Source organism: Olea europaea, chromosome 19, assembly GCF_002742605.1.
Source record: "Olea europaea var. sylvestris chromosome 19, O_europaea_v1, whole genome shotgun sequence".
NCBI lineage: Eukaryota > Viridiplantae > Streptophyta > Magnoliopsida > Lamiales > Oleaceae > Olea > Olea europaea.
In genome coordinates, this window is record NC_036255.1 from 8788226 (window position 1) to 8805172 (window position 16947).

Genomic DNA, 16947 nt, shown 5'->3' on the forward strand with positions numbered 1-16947 from the left:
ATCTCTGCAGACCAATCTCTCCCACCTCTAACAGTAAGAAGAGGTACATTATATGCTTCTTTGATGACTTTACTAGAAAAAACATGGGCTTGTTTTTTAGTAGAGAAATCTGAAGCATTAAACATGTTCAAACATTTTAAGAATTGTGTTGAGAAAGAAGTAGGAGGATATATTAAATGTTTGAGAACGGATCGAGGAGGAGATTTTACATCACTTGAGTTCAATGAGTTCTGCACAGAGCATGGCATCAAGAGGCAATTGACTGCAGGATATACTCCACAGCAGAACGGAGTAGCAGAAAGGAAAAATCGAACTATGATGAACATGGTTAGATGCATGCTTTCTGAAAGGAAGATTCCGAAGACTTTCTGGCCGGAGGCGGTGAACTGGACAATACATGTTCTGAATCAGAGTCTTAAATCGGCTGTGAAGAATCAAACACCTGAGGAAGCCTGGAGTGGAAGTAGACCCTCGGTTGAGTACTTTCGAGTTTTCGGATGTGTGGCGCATGTGCATCTTCCTGATGTGAGAAGGAGAAAGCTAGATGCAAAGAGCATTGCTTGTGTGTTATTGGGAGTAAGTGAAGAGTCTAAGGCATATAGACTCTATGATCCAGTTGCAAGGAAGATTGTAGTCAGCAGAGATATAGTGTTTGAGGAAGATAATTCATGGAGCTGGGATAGCAGTTATGAAGAGCACATAATGGTTGATTTGGAATGGGATGATGAAGATAATGAGGCAGTGAACGCAAGGAATGAAGGAGCAGTGAGTGAAGGAGAAGAAGTTGCTGAACCGGTTGGTAGTCCTCAAAATGGTGAAAATGGAGGAGAATCATCTAGTTTTGAAGATGGAAGAAGCAAAGGGCGTCCGAGGTGGATGAGAGATTATATAATTGGGGAAGGACTTTCGGAGGAGTCGGAAGAAGAAGATGCAAATGTCAATTTGGCTTTGTTTGCTTCAGCAAATCCAATGCATTTGGAGGAGGCAGTAAAGCCTGACAAATGGAGGACAGCTATGGACATGGAGATACAGGCTATAGAGAGGAACAACACATGGGAACTCACTGATTTTCCTAAAAGTGCAAACAAGATAGGAGTGAAGTGGGTTTATAAAACCAAACTCAAGGAGAATGGAGAAGTGGACAAGTTAAAGCTCGTTTGGTGGCAAAGGGATATGTGCAACAACAAGGGATAGACTACATAGAAATATTTGCCCCAGTTGCGCGAATGGACACAGTGAGAATGATTGTGGCTCTAGAAGCTCAAAAAGGGTGGACTCTCTATCAACTTGATGTCAAATCCGCTTTTTTTGCATTGAGAACTTAATGAAGAAGTGTATGTAGAGCAGCCAAGGGGTTATGAGCTGGAGAATAGTCCTTAGAAAGTTTACAGGTTGAAGAAAGCCCTATATGGACTGAAACAAGCTCCAAGAGCTTGGTTCAGTCATATTGAAGCACATTTCATAAGTGAAGGCTTCGAGAAGTGTTATAGTGAGCATACTTTGTTCATTAAAACGAATAAGAGAGGTAAGATTCTCATTGTCAGTTTATATGTTGATGATTTAATATTTACTGGCAATGATGAATTGATGTTTGCTGAGTTTAAGAATTCCATGTTGAGGGAGTTTGACATGACTGATTTGGGGAGAATGAGCTTTTTTCTTGGCATAGAAGTTTTGCAAAGGTCAGATGGGATCTATATTTGTCAGAGGAAGTATGCTTTGGAGGTGTTGAAAAGGTTTAGGATGGAGAACAGCAACTCAGTTCATAATCCCTTTGTTCCAGGTTGTAAGCTTTTTAAAGATGAGAATGGGGTTTGTGTTGATGAGACTTTGTTTAAGCAAATGGTGGGATGCCTCATGTACTTAACAGCTCCAAGGCCAGATTTTATGTTTGCAGTAAGCTTGATTAGCAGGTACATGGCTAAACCAACTGAGTTGCATCTGATGGCAGCCAAGAGGATACTGAGGTACTTGAAAGGAACTATTGGACTTGGAGTTTTCGACAAGAAGGGAGGGTGTGAAGGTCTGGTTGGATATGCAGATAGTGACTATGCAGGAGATATAGGAGACAGGAAAAGTACATCAGGTTATGTTTTCATGTTGGGATCTGGAGCTGTTGCCTAGTCCTCAAAAAAGCAACCTATAGTCACACTTTCAATCACAGAAGCAGAGTTCGTGGCTGCAGCTGCTTGTGCTAGTCAAGCTGTTTGGATGAAGAGAATAATGGAGAAGCTGAGTCGGGAAGAAAGTAAGTGTACTACAATTATTTGTGATAACAGTTCCACAATTAAGTTGTCAAAAAATCCTGTGTTACATGGTCGAAGCAAGCACATTGATGTGCGTTTTCATTTTCTTCATGATCTCACACGAGAAGGAGCAGTTGAATTGGTTTATTGTGAAACACATGATCAGCTGGCAGATGTGATGACAAAGCCTCTCACAGTGGATGCATTTCAGAGGTTTCGACGTCAGTTGGGAGTCTGTCAAGTTCTTGAATTAAACTAGTTGAAGTTTGTAACTAGTTTAAGGGAGGGAATGAAGAGAAAGTCTTTGTATTCTGTTTGAATAAGTCCTAGTCTTTAGGATACCTGAGTGGTGTTTCCTGATTTCTAGTTGCACTCATCACGTAGAGAAACGTGAGGTAAATTGTCTCATTTTGTTAAGTTTGTAAAAGGCTATTTATAAGCCCAAGATTGTTTAATAAGAAGTAAGTCATTCCCAGAACTGTTGAGCATTTTTATTTTGTTCTTAACATGTAGTAGTTTTTAAATTTTGTACATAATCCTTTTGTAAAACAATTTTTTGACTTGATTTAATCTTTCATATTCTTTACAACATCGACATGGCACATATTAGTTCCGACTTGATATAGAGGACACGTGTTGCAATGTCAACGATGCGATGTTAGTTCAATGATGTGGACAAGTTCATATATGCCCAAACAATACGATACAACCTGGAAAGTCAGGGTTCACATCACGGGTCCTCGGATCAATGCATTTATTCGGGGTTTTGTCCACTTGATCTATCTAAAGTCTGAGACAAAGCTTTCCATTTCTTCCCTAAATGGGCCCACAACTTTTCGTCATGAGTTTGAAGACACAAAACATGGGCCGAGATACTCGGACATTTCATTCGGGTCAATTGGGCCCACTATTGAAATAGGTATAAACGTACAATAAAAGACTTGATTTGAATTTGATAGGTTGGCACTTTCATAACGTGTACAAGTTGTCCGACATAGAATAAATTAATATGCGATAGATTAAGTATTTGTAATCATGTAAGAAGCCAAATGAAATAAAAATTGAAATCGCCCAAAATTGTAAAAATTAGTTTTTGTGCTGGTGATAATGTGACAAAATTGCCCCCTATCGAGTTCACCGCACGTCAAAATTTTTACATGTGCCCTATCATTCTATGATCCATAACTAAACACGTATATCTCACATTTAAAAGAAAAGTGTTTTCTAGTATTTATATATAATTTACATCAAATAAAAAATAACTAATTAAAAAACACCTAACGTGAGTCATTATTCAAACATGATTACCCCTTAACAGTATGATTAATGATTGTTTTATTGAATAAGGCAAAAATAAAGGGCAGAAGGGGTGATTCTTGGAAGATGGCTCCATCTCCCCAAAAGTAGTCCGCCCATGTGCACATTAAAATTTTCAAGAATCCGAAAAAGATAAAGGAAGATAGTAGAAAATTCCTAGAAAACTTTGGATCTCCATTATTACTTCCGACAAACAAACAAAAAAATTAAATTAAATAAAAGCCATCAGAATTGAATCAAATAAAATGCACATGTAGATTATATAATTAATTTTATCTAAACTCTATTAGTTAAGTGACTAAGGGGTGGGGTGATTGGGTGTAAAGGTATAAATAAGGGACATGGATTTCAATATGGTGCTTAAAATTGTTTAACACGGTGTCTAATTTTCTTTCACATCACTCTACATGCCAGAAAAATTAGGAAATTATCTGGTCCATGCCTTTAATTATCTGTTTTGGAATCAACCTGCCAAAAAATTTGACTTTTCCATCACCTTCGTACCATGTTTGTTTAGTGGTCATAAGCTAATTAATTGGTGGGAAAAAGAGGCCGGGATTCAAAAGAATTAGGCAAAGTCTTTCATCTTGAACGACAGAAGTTACTAAGTTACTTTCAAGTTTGGCTTTGAGATGTGGAAAGCTAGTTAGGAACAACATAGGAAAGATAAAGGAAGAATGGTGTGTAACGAAGGTTTACCTTTTTCCAACGGTAGAAAAGCATAATAAATTTTATAGATTATTAGGGCTTAAGCTCCAAGTGAAGTAGCAAATCCTGATCCCTCGACATCAAAATTGTTCATATAGACGTTGATTGAAGCAGTGATCACAAAACAATAGAGAATGACGGATACAAAAGAGTGTCTTCAATGAGACTAAGGGCTATCAGGAATATCAGAGCGAAGGTTCGAATATCTCACCTAACATGCCATGTTTTATCGACCATTTTTATCACAGCATTTAAATATCGGTCCAATTTCTCCCTCGAAGAAGTTATTGAAGACATATTTATTGTTTTATACTCCACATTCTATCGTTAATTCATTATGACAATTTGTTCCTCGGGGCATAATACAGTGGTGCAAAGGATATGAGTGAGGTAGTCTCAACCTTGCTGGTAGCCGCAATGTGAGAGTTCGATTCCTGAAATATGGAATTGGACTCTTTGTGAGTACCAGTGTACAGGCAAACTCTTATTCCCTAACCCGTTGGAGTACATTCCGTAATTTACCTCCATCATGATGCTTTAAGGGTGGGATCGTGGGACCCTCAAGGTTGGGGTTCAACCTTTTAATTCATTTTGACAACTTAAACAACTCAAATAAAAAATTTCTGAGTGTTTCAGTATGTCTGTTCAGTTGTTACCAAGGAATAAGCAGTAAAAAAGTACATAATTTATGTATGTTAATTTGCTGAAGAAATTTACATAAGCTAATATTTCATCAAGAAAGTGTACAACCAAAATTTTTAGATTAATTACATTTTTTTTTTTTTTTTGCTAATTTCTTCTGACATGGACTATCAAGAAGACGTATTAATGTGCAAAGTGGCAGTCATTTCAGACTTACATACTGGGCAAATTTGGACATGGGTGGTCCCACTCCCACAAATGTTGCAGAGGCAAAGATGCCTACATGGCAGCAACAACACACATGATTCTCTCTCCCCACACCTCCTGCACATCCTGCCACCGCATTCCGCCACCTTTCGACTGCTGTCGCAGCACGACTCAACATCCTCCTCCTCTACCCTTCTACCGACAGCGGCACCGCCTAAAAGGCGCTCGTCACTAACGTGGGCCAATACTTGTTCGAGGTTTGTACGCAGAGACTTGGCTGTGGCCTCATTTGTTTGTGCCAAGTTACGCCATAATTGGTTTTCCATAAAAAGGCTCTTCACTCTTTCTTGAAGAAACAAATTCGTTTTCCCAGTTCTCTGTAACTGATCCTCCTTCTCCTTTAATTTATTCATCACACCTTCTTCTAAAGCCGACAACAACGATCTCGCTTGTTGCTTTTGCTTATCTCCCAGTTCCAATTTAATCTTTTTTGTCTGAGGATAACCAAAAATTTTGATAAGAAAACTAAAAACCAAATTCATCGAAAACCCACAATTCTGTAATATTTATACAGATACTTACATGTTGGGAAATAATACTATCCATCTCCAACTGGTATTGCTGGATTTGAGGCAAAGTTTCTTCACCGACAAAACATGGAAACTGAGAAATGCCATTATTTTTCTGGGGTGCACCGAAATTAGATGTCGCATATAACTGATTCATAGATTCTCTTGAGCGCTTTCTCAGAGCTGCCGGTAAGTTGTATGTGAGTCCACTGTCGGTGTACACAGAACTTTTCGCCGGAGCCGAATAAAAAGATTGATAAATCGGCAATAAAGTTTCCGGTACTGATGAGGCCAAAGGCACCGCCGATGAACCCATCTGGTTATTGTATGCTAAGGCTTTTCCGTGGTTGCAATTCACCAAATCTCTGCAAATTTCAAAAATAATTATCAGAAAAAATAATTAAAAGTTTTTTTTTCGGTAAACGAATTCTCAAAAGTGATCAAAGTTACCTGTTGGGTATGAATTGTGAAGGGAAAATATTGAAATTACTTGCTTCAACGGCCATAAGAATCGAAGAGTCTTTTTTTCCTTCGACTGTATTATGTGGAGAGATGCATACAAGGGAAAGAGAGGTGGCCGAGATAGACTAGGGAAAATGAATGGGTTTGGGGTTATTTAAGAAGCGCATACTCAGAAAATTAGGAAAGTCAAAGAATTCTAGAGAGAGAAAAGAAGAGTAATACCAAGAAACTTGGGAAATGAACTAATGAAGTATGGCATATTTATGTATTTATAAAATAAAGAAATTAATGTTGGATTCCCAACTCAAAGAAAAAGGAAGTTAACAAACGCAAATCTTGTTGGCCTCATCCCCACAATTAAAGCTGCACTCACGGTTTTTCTATTGCTGATAGCTGACTTATAGGGGCTATCGTGGAAATTCATATTTTAATAATCCTCGAGCTAGAGGTATCAAAATGTGCCAACCTTTAAACTATGATGACATTATGTACGACGATTTAATATATCAAGCTTTATGCAATAGGGGTTGCCTTAGTTAGACTATCTCGATGCTGCAGTATACAAATTCTAGATTATCGGACTTTAGGTCGTATATGACACGGTTAGTGTGCCTACAACGGACCAACTTTGATTAGATATGAAAATTTTGGAGAAACTTATTCATAAAATTTTGCTATGATTTTATATACTTGTATGCTCAAACTATAAAATGATATTTTCTTTTAGCTCATTGAATTTGAGACATGCAAGCATTAATTTGTGAACGAAAATTGAATATCGAGGACCATAACAAAAGCAAGAAAATCGTAAATTCAAGCATCCGTAATTTATAAATAAATAGAAACAACTAGTAATAAGTGGATGGTTATTGCCAAATTAACTCATTTGGTGGCACCCGATTGAAGATATCGACCCAAAAATAAGCGTAGTTAGTCATAAGTTACTATTACTTACAATTGCGTGAAAATAATTAAATTTAAACACACACAAGATCCATTTATTTAGATTTTCTCTCAATACCACTCTGTCTTATCATCAAAATCATTTCAGGATTGATTATTGTCCAAGCAAAATTCCCACTATCGCTAAATGAGCCAAAATAGTCGAAATAAAACTTAAAATAATCCGTTAAAAAAAGTCAATAAAGTTGCTTAATCAAGCAAGAATTGGTTCTTCCTAACATTGATTAGGCTTAACGTGAAGGGGGCAGGAATAACATGACACAACCCTATTCCCCAGTCAAATAAATAATAAAATATCAACAAGGTTTACCTATTTTTTCTTTATTTTACTTGTGATATGATAGGAAAACCATAATGTGCAAGTCCTGAAAGAAACTCAATTAATTAATATTTAATATTTGTCACGTCATAATATTGTCAGCATGTTTGAGAGTGATTTTTTGACCTAAAAAATTGATTTTTTGATCGCTATTTTACTATTTCAATCGTCATATTTGACTTCTTCTCTCAAAGATAGATATCACTTTTCTCCTAATAGTCAAAAAATGAATTTACAAAATTACTCCCAAACAAGTTCTGTATGAGTAAGCCGATAGAATTGCCCCTCAATCTAGAGTAGCTGGAAGGATAACTAAAACATTGACAAATAACCATCAACTAGATTACGTATGCTACTTTAAATGAGGATAATAGCTGACTAGATTATGCATACAGCATCCTACTTTAAATGAAATCCCTAACAAAAGTTGGAAGAGTTATATATTGTAACACCTATTCAAGATACTCGATGACAATATTGATTAGATTTATGAAAGAGATTTATTTTCTAAGATCAAGATTTCATTTTAAAGAGTGGGGCTCAATTAGGTTTGGGAGCAGGAAAAAAGTTAGATGGACCACCATCGATACGAATCGACGTATCCATTGTAATAAGGAAGGAGGATAATCCAACCATTTTGGCTTGAAGAAGTAGTCGTTTTTCCTATTTCTGAGGAGGAAATTTCTTCATTGAGATAAAACTATTGTTGAGGTTGAGTAAATTTCTAAAAGAAAACTTGTATTCTACGTTATGCCTTTAAAAAAATCGCATTTATTTTTAAGTCATCATAAATGATACACTATTCATATGTATAGAATCGACAAACAACACCCGACAAAAAAAGGGGGAAAATTTTTTGACTTCTAGATAACACATACAACGTTAGTGGAAACCCTAATTGTGAATTGACTTGCAATATTTTTTGTGGAATTTCTCTTTTGAGGGCTATTGACAATTATAGTAGATTTATGCATAAGAATGGTTAGGCCCCGTTTGTTTCTCATTATGCGACCATTAAAATAAAAAAAAAATATGATCGTTATTTATCGCATTAAGTCATCATATTTGAATTTTTATCTCTTGTGTGAGATCCATAACGACTATATCTTTCATTCTCATTCTTATATTAATGGAAAACAAACGGGGCCTTTATTTGATCCCCATTATTTTTAAAATATATTTTTCTTTCTATTATTTTTCAATCATAGATTTTTCAACGTAAACTCATTTTTTTTAATCACACCTTCTCCGTCAATCTACGTAAAAAAGGGGCTCCAATAGGCTCTGTCATGATCAATTTCTACTTCAATAACCGTGTAATTCAAATTATAGGACCCACTTTTACCCTTGAGGTCTATAAATGAGAATTTTTTCTATTATTTGTTAAAACCCGTTTTCTATGGGTTTGGCATCTTTATTCCTTTTTGGCTCTATTGGGAAAAATCGTACATTTTTTGAAAAGAAACTTCCAAGAAAAAAAATAAAATTAAAGAAGGCCCCCAATTCTGATTCTGGACTAGAAAACATAAAAATGGTGGCTTCATACATTATTTATGTTCATACATCATGCTATAATTTACAAAACTTGGCAAATAATATAATTGTCAATAATATTTAATTATTCACCTTCTATCTTGATGCTTAATACCTTCTTGAAAATGTACTCTTAAAAGAAATATCCAAAAGATGTTGATCCTTTAATAATGCTCAATTTGTGACGTTGAAATTTCTTTCAGAAGTTGGAACTAATAAAGTAAATTCTCAATAAAGGTTAGTAGCACTTTCTTGGCAAATACAAGAAAAGTAGGAGTCGTGAAAACTATGAGCACTAATTTCACAAGTAATGGACAACTCCACAATTTTCGACGCAATTATTCAAACTCTGAAAATGCATTAGTAAATGCAAGTGCTATTATCTTATGAAATTGTAAAATACAAAAAAATAAAATATAATTTAGAGCTAGCATACATAGTGAGTTCGAATATATACTATTAAACGTTGTATTGACAGTTAAAATGAAATCCAGAATTGCTAAATTCTTAAAATTTCTAACAATTTATTGAATCCAAGACTGACCTTCAGAAGAAAAAGTAAATTTAGAGTAACAAGAATTAAATATAAAAAACGCCGTCTGTGGGAATCGAACCCACGACCACGTGGTTAAAAGCCACGCGCTCTACCGGCTGAGCTAAGACGGCTTGTTGTCCACCCTGAAGCTCGTTATGTAAAGATATTGAGAAATAGAGGTAAAATCGATACCGCCCATTCTTCATCTGTTAACCCCTGCATTACAACAAAACCCTACAGCAGAGAACCTACCAAAATGAAGCCCCAGATCGTGGACGTGCGATCAGTTGTGGAAGCAGTTTCTTCCGAAGACTCTGATGCTCCTCTCTACGAGGTCGAAAGCCTCTGCATGAGATGCGGCGAAAACGTAACCACGCTACCGCTGACTCAAATTACTGTACTTTATGAATTAGTAATTGTACCCTCCTTTGCCTCGTAAAGAACATTTTTCATTATTTTTTGTTCATTATAAAGTCGTATGGATTCATTGTACATTATTGGGGATGCTGGAGTTGTTATGTTACTCCTGCCTCTTACATTATTGCACTTTATGCATCAGTAATTGTACCTTGCTTTGCCAGAAAGAGAGCTTTCTTCTTTTATTTATTCACAAAAAAATCATACGAATTGTCCGTGCAATATTGGAAATGCTAGAGTTTGTTATATCACTCATTGCAGCGGAGCATTGCTAATTGCTCTAATATTTTGTGCTCTATTGAGATATATTGTGAAATATGAGAAACCTGAATCCATTTAGGATGATATTAAACGAATTTTATACTAAGGTCCTATATTGGCAAGAAATTAATAAATCATATGATGAATTTAGATAGATTTCTTTTATTTTCTTTATTGATCCTTGATTGGCTGAGACGAGATCAACTGTGTCAGTACTTTTACATGGTTTCTCACCCTTTCATTTTTATTTTTTGGCACACAGGGAATAACGAGGTTTCTGTTAACTCTAATTCCACATTTTAGAAAGGTAATAACACCTTACTTGGGAAGCTAAACACTTTCTCTACAACTTTATTTAGTATCATTTGTTCGCTGGACTATATTAGATTATGCATATCAAAGATCAGATTTTATGATTAGTCAATACCCAAGATACTGTTTTTCAAGGTATTTTCTCTTGATTTATGTTAAAGTGTTATGGGAGATATATATATCTGGTTGCAGATATTGTTGTCGGCCTTTGAATGTCCACATTGTGGTGAGAGGTAATTGATTACTTCTTTTCCTGCCCTAAGTTTAGATCAATTGATCCTTGGAAATGGTCTCTTATTCTCTTTATCTGGTCTCTGAAGGAATAATGAAGTGCAATTTGCTGGTGAAATCCAGCCTCGAGGTTGCTGTTACCGTCTGCAAATTCCAGCAGGTGATCAAAAGGTTGTGTTCTGAGGAGTCTGATTTTGTGGGGTAGACTTCTCTAATGATTATTTTGTTGTCTTGCAAAAATGCTTTCCTGAAGTTTCCAATGGTGAAAAGAATCAAGTTTCAAGTTCCATCAGATGTAATAATAAATTGTTCTGCTATGAAATCTTTTGTTCTAAGATTCTTTTTTACAGAGTTTAATGATTTGAACTGGATGATCTTTTAAGGTATTATATCATATCATGGCATTTTTGAATGTTATGTGCATAAATATTTGGAGCAAAGTGTGAGATGTACGAACTCCATCTTTTTTTAGCAGTCTAAATATACTTGTTTCTTAGCTTTAATCTTTTTGGTTTAGATTTTTCTACTTTATTAGTTGAGTAATTCACGTCTTTCCTGGGGTTTTATTTTTTTTTTAAGATCTTACTTTTACTCTTTGCATAAGATTGAGTCTCGCTTTGTCATAGAATTGAGTCTTTAACAGAATATAGGATGAGTTCTGGTTTTAAACTAGTTTTAGGCTTTTATCTCTCAGATTTGATTTTTAATTACCAGCAATGAACTTAGTGCCACCATCAATTCATTTTGGCCCAGTGCACTCATTAACTATAGGTTTCATAAACTATGTTTTTTTTTTTTTTTTGCTGCGTTAAAGCTGATTTTGGGAGTTTTGCAGTTATTTCATTTTTCTTTGTTTTTAGTTGCACTTCTTTAGTCTTATTGCAGACTCTGTGTTCGCGCGCACGTGCACATGCTTATATGTGCGCGCCAAAATATGGATGGTCCTCGGTGGTGCAGTAGTTTGATCAAATTTTTGTTATGGGTGCTAAGCTAGTTGGTTTCTCAATGCAGGTGCTTAATCGTCAAGTGATGAAATCGGAAACTTCCACAATTAAGGTATTTTCTCTTGTACTTGCTGAACAGTCATAGACAGCACCTTTAGTCAAAGGTTTTCTCTGTGATGCAGATTTAGTTTGCTCGGAATATATTGTAAATCTTAGTTAACAATTGATGATACAATTTTTTCATTGACAAAGCTTTACATTTCATCTTATTCCAATGTTTATTTGTGCAGATCCCTGAACTGGACTTTGAAATACCTCCTGAGGCACAGCGTGGGTCATTGTCAACTGTATATCTTTGATTGACTTCCCCACAGTTGGTTTCTTTTTTTAAAATTTTTATTTTTATATAATTGTTAGGTTTTCTAAAGTTGCACTAGTTTGTTGAAAGGTATTATGCATGCAGCAAAATATTGGTTCAGAAATTTCACATAATCCTGTTTGTTCTTTCTTAAAGAAAGGTGGCTCATGGAAATGATACTTTCTGTTTTAATTGATTTTAGTATTGTCAGAAATGGCTCTTGAATTGATAATATTTTGCAAATGTGAATCATGTATCATATTGATATTTCTTACTGAACTAATCTATTTTGAAGTGAAATCTTATCATTATTGCTTTTTTGCACTTTATATTGTTTAAGCAACACCTAGAAATCCAAGTCCTTACTTGCTGATCCTTCTTCTCCCATTTGGTAATTTTAGGTTGAAGGGATATTGTTAAGAGCTGCGGATGAATTGGAGGCCCTTCAGGAGGAACGGAAGGTACAATTTTGTTTGCATTGATATTTGGTTATAAGATATCATCTTCTTATTATTATGGTGGTTCAATTTCTGTTTCTTTCAGAAAGTGGATCCTCAGACAGCTGAAGCGATAGATCAGTTCATGATGAAACTGAGAGCTTGTGCCACTGGAGATTCATCATTTGCTTTCATTCTTGATGATCCTGCTGGTAACAGCTTCATTGAGAATCCGTAAGAGACTTTTTTCCTTTTCTCTATCTAAATATAATTTTTTTATGATGAAATCCTACAAGTTTTTCTTGGTGACTGGAATCTCTCAACTGCTATCTGTTATCCAGAAACTAAAATTAAAAATCATTTACTACTATTAAACCAGGATAAATTCTTTTCATTTCTGCAGTAAATTATGTTATATGCTCATATTTGTAATAAATGTTGTTGAGAAGAACTGTTTGATCTTAAATAGGTTAGCTCCATCTCTGGATCCATTATTAACTATTCAAGCATACGAGCGAACTCGTGAGCAAGTTGCTTCATTGGGTTATCTTGTGGGAGAACCCAGTGCCGAAACATCAGAAGGAGAGTCTTACAATTTCTCTGATCAAATGCAAAGAGAACCACATGGCTCTGTTGGAGCAAGAGCTGGCCGCCGGGCTATTGCTCAGGGTAACAGTGCAGAAATTGCAGAAGCTATATTTCGATATACTGCTCCAGAAGAGGTATATTTTGTCTGATGTAAAACTTAAACTTATGTTTGCGCACTAGAATTATGATATCCTTTTATGGACAGGTCATGACTTTTCCATCAACCTGTGGAGCTTGTGCTACTAACTGTGATTGCCGAATGTTCGTTACAAGTATCCTTTTTAATGTCTTTTCTACCACATAATGCAGATGAGCTTCCAGCCATTTTTATTTAAATTTAAAATCTTCAATGCACATGACTCATTTTCATATCAATTAATTTCTGAGGCAGGTGGAATAAATGTTCCTACGAGTTATTTGACGCTGCTCACTTGCTGAGCAGGGAAATCTTGTGAATTCTCTTAGCTCTGGCTGGGGTGAGGATATATTTGTGATTTACTCTCTTTGCCGCAGCTGAACTGTTGTACAGATGAAAGAAGTCTTTTTGTAAGATTTGTGGTACTTTATACAATGTATTTAGTTGAATAGTAGCACGATATTTTTCTTCTTTACCTTTTAATTTTAGCATTCAAATATGTGAAGGACATTTGAAGGAGAGGATAAAAGGTCTAATATGTAAATCCATTATGACTTCCTTTTTGGGGATAAAGTGATGTAGGATGAATAAGAAAGAAAGAAGAAGGAACGGGGAGGAGAAACAGAGAGAAGGGAGAAGAGGAGAAGAAACTAGAGGAAGAGAGGGGAGGGAGAAAACGGCTGCAAGCCACCAAAAATACTTCAATTCTAATTCATCATCAACTGTCTCAAATGAGAAATAAAACAGAAATAAATAGCAAAACACAAACCCTAAAGAAAAGGGCTTGGGCCAAACCCACTAAACAAGCCCAATAACGAAAACATAAACAATAGTCCAAATAAAATATAACTAATAGTCCAAATAGAAAATAAATAATAAATGGATGTCCGTATCAATTCTCTCGGGGTGGGAGAAAAACTCGACCCCATCGAGTAGATAAAGCAGAATGTTGCACTGAATTTGATGCGAAAGGCTTCAAGTCATGCCATGGGGGACGATCTTTCTCGATGTCCAAATACCGAAACTCCACAAATGATAACAAGGATAGCTGCAGCTTATCCTCAAGGATATGATCCAACCAAGGAGGACGATCTTTCTTTGTAATCACATACCGATATTGAACTCCCAATAGTAAAAATTCATGCCACTCATCTCCAAAATCTTCCTCATTGGTCAACACAACCTGTTTATCTAAAATAACATCAATTACATCTTTGTGTGCTGTGACATGTGTTATTGGAGTGAAAATGGTAATATATTTAGGTTGGGGATCCACATAAGGAAGTAGAAAAGGATCATCAAGGAAATTAAAAAGGCCTTTGTAAGTAACTAAGTCTTCAATATGTAAAGTAGAGTGGTGGCCAAAATGGACATGTGCGTATGGACCAACATGCTTTAAAACTTTAAAAGGACCAGCACTACCGGCTTGCAATATAACATAATCCTCAAGATGAAATTGAAAATATTGTTTATGCAAATCAGTTTGAAGTTTATATAATGCATTACTTGCGTGAAGTTGTTTATGGATCTTAATATGCAAGTCATGAAGATGATGCACAAATGCTTCAACTAATATCGACGCACTAGCATGTGGGGACATGGAAATAAGGTCTAACGGCCGTCTAGACTTATAATTATGAACAGTTTCAAATGGATTCAAACCTAGAGACCGATTTACAGAATTGTTATACGCAATTTGAACAGTTGGGGGAATCAAGTCCCAATTTCTAAGATTTTTCTGGACTAGAGACTTGAATAAATTGCCAAGACTTTGGTTAACGACTTCATTTTGACCATCAGCTTGAAGTTGGTCAGTAGTGGGGAATGTTGATTTAATGCTAACCATAGGCGACTGGATTCTCCAAGGGTGGCCAGCGAAATCATCAAGCTCTTTGAGTTGTGTAAGGGTATGACATATAACATGTGACCGAGAGCTGTCAGAAACAAAGGGTATAGTATCTAAAGTCTCGGGAAGAGTCTGGAGTCCACCTAAAGAAGTGTCCTCACTATCATCCAAGTCATCAAAATCTTCAAGTTTAGGTTCATAGACTAGATCTTCTAATGGCATATCTATTACATTCTTTCGTTCTTCCATGACTAAGGTTCGATTAGTACATTTGGAAGAAATGTGGCCAAAGTCTTTACAGTTGACGCACAATAAGTGAGAAGAAGACCTTGGCTTTTCAGAAATTCTACCCTGATTTTCCAAAATTGGAGAATCATTAGAAGGGGGAGGTCCTAGAAGGGACTTAACGGAGGAGATGGAGCCAATGAAGCCAAATGATGATTATCAAAAATTTTACCCTTATTTTTCAAAATTGGAGGAACATCAGATGGAGGAGGCCCTAGAAGGGACTTAACGGGAGGAATTGGAGCCAATGAAATCGAAGGATGATTGTCAATATGCTTTCTACATGGAAAAGGAAATTGTGGACTATCACGACCTTTACAATTATTTTTCCAAATAGGAGGAACATTAGACGGAGACGGTTTAATGATAGACTTATGATGAGATAACGCTAATGAGATGGGTGAGCGACGATGACCACGCTTTTCATAGGGAGTACTAATAATCAACTCATAATCTCGAGCTAAAGAGTAAGCGTGATCAAGAGTAGTGACACCTCGAAGGAAAAGCTCGCGCTTAAGATCATCTCTCAGACCTTGGCTAAACCTACTCAAAGTCGTGCTCTCATCCTCAATTAAATGACATTTGATTCGAAATTCCTCAAATTGCGCGATATACTCAGTCACTAATTGATTTCCTTGTTTAAGGGCATTCCATTGAGTAAGAATTTCAAAATTATCTCGTTCTCGCTCACGAATCTGATCCCTATTCCTATCCCTATCCTTACGATCGGGTTGAAAGTATTTTTGATTACCTTGTCGACGATGTTGTCTATTATAGGACACCTTAAAATTATTAACATCAATCGAATGAGGGATGTGTTTAAAATTTTTCGAACTAGCAGATAGGGCCTTACTCTCTTCAAGAGTAGCGGTCATTTGAGTTTGAATAGCCGCTATTTGTCGGGTGAGTGCATCGAATTGTGAGGGGTTCATGTTTAAAGTACTAAAGCTAGAACTGACAAGATGACCAATATGTAACTATATGCAAAGCAATACTACCTAAATGAAATGCAATAGAGAGATCAATATGCATCAAGGACCAACGATTAAAACATCAATTTGAAATTCTCTCGCTCTCTCTTTTCTTCCCTTCCAAAAATGCAAGTTAATAGTGCTGATGCTTGTAAATAATAAAGCAAGGGTCCAATGCTTGTTAAGATCAAATGGTATTGTCAAGATCTCCAATCAGGTAGAATGGGTTGCTTGGTAGTAGAGACAGTAAACTGCTTGATCAATGAAGTTGGTGGAAGATAGAAACGCCGGGGATAGAGGTGTCTGAGTGGGTGGGTGTCGGTGATAGAAATCTGTAGAATGTGTTGAAGAAGGCGGCAAATTGGATTATGTATATGGTTGACTGTGCTGATTTGAAGTGGATGCCTGGGTACAATAGATAATGAAGTGGTAGCGTGATGGTGATTAGAGGCGATGGCAGCAAGAGAGTGGTTGTGAGAGAGGAATCGGGTGAAACTGTGGGATATTTGATGTTAATGGATTGGTTATAATCGGGCTTGGTCGGATATTTGGGACTGGGTCGGATGGGAAGGGGTTTGGATCCTGTTATAGAGATGGGCCAGCTAGGGTTGGTGTTTGGAAAGTGGGCCTGGGTCGTAAAGAGTAGGCTGGCTTAGTTGG

The 16947-nt window shown here is 36.3% G+C and overlaps 2 protein-coding genes and 1 non-coding gene across 4 annotated transcripts in view; 1 reads left to right on the plus strand and 2 right to left on the minus strand.

Annotated features, from left to right (window-relative positions):
* Positions 1-5043: 5043 nt before the first annotated feature.
* LOC111368710 (BOI-related E3 ubiquitin-protein ligase 1-like) lies at positions 5044-6408 on the minus strand. The gene is made up of 3 exons (XM_022990119.1): positions 6140-6408; positions 5703-6054; positions 5044-5614 (listed from the first exon to the last, which is right to left on the minus strand). The coding sequence occupies exons 1-3, from the start codon at positions 6193-6195 to the stop codon at positions 5084-5086; spliced, it is 939 nt and encodes a 312-aa protein (XP_022845887.1). The 5' UTR covers positions 6196-6408; the 3' UTR covers positions 5044-5083.
* A 3151-nt stretch (positions 6409-9559) lies between these two features.
* On the minus strand, positions 9560-9632 carry TRNAK-UUU. Its single transcript has one exon. It is a non-coding gene; the product is annotated as a tRNA-Lys (tRNA).
* A 78-nt stretch (positions 9633-9710) lies between these two features.
* LOC111368711 (zinc finger protein ZPR1-like) overlaps positions 9711-16947 on the plus strand; it is a 10665-nt gene continuing 3428 nt past the window's right edge. Inside the window, exons 1-10 of one of the 2 annotated variants that reach the window (XM_022990120.1) lie at positions 9711-9868; positions 10442-10486; positions 10684-10724; positions 10812-10893; positions 11734-11778; positions 11957-12013; positions 12426-12485; positions 12568-12695; positions 12931-13183; positions 13255-13321. In XM_022990120.1, the coding sequence (XP_022845888.1) occupies positions 9758-9868; positions 10442-10486; positions 10684-10724; positions 10812-10893; positions 11734-11778; positions 11957-12013; positions 12426-12485; positions 12568-12695; positions 12931-13183; positions 13255-13321 (889 nt within the window). In that variant the 5' untranslated portion in view covers positions 9711-9757. The remainder of the gene's footprint in view (positions 9869-10441; positions 10487-10683; positions 10725-10811; positions 10894-11733; positions 11779-11956; positions 12014-12425; positions 12486-12567; positions 12696-12930; positions 13184-13254; positions 13322-16947) is intronic. The other variant, XM_022990121.1, reaches the window with a different exon arrangement.

Coding starts and splice junctions, on each gene's coding strand:
- LOC111368710 (XM_022990119.1), bottom strand. CDS start 6,195: ATGGCCGTTGAAGCAAGTAATTTCAATATTTTCCCTTCACAATTCATA. Junction 6,055..6,139: donor TCACAATTCATACCCAACAG/GTAACTTTGATC, acceptor TGAAATTTGCAG/AGATTTGGTGAATTGCAACC. Junction 5,615..5,702: donor ATAGTATTATTTCCCAACAT/GTAAGTATCTGT, acceptor GGTTATCCTCAG/ACAAAAAAGATTAAATTGGA.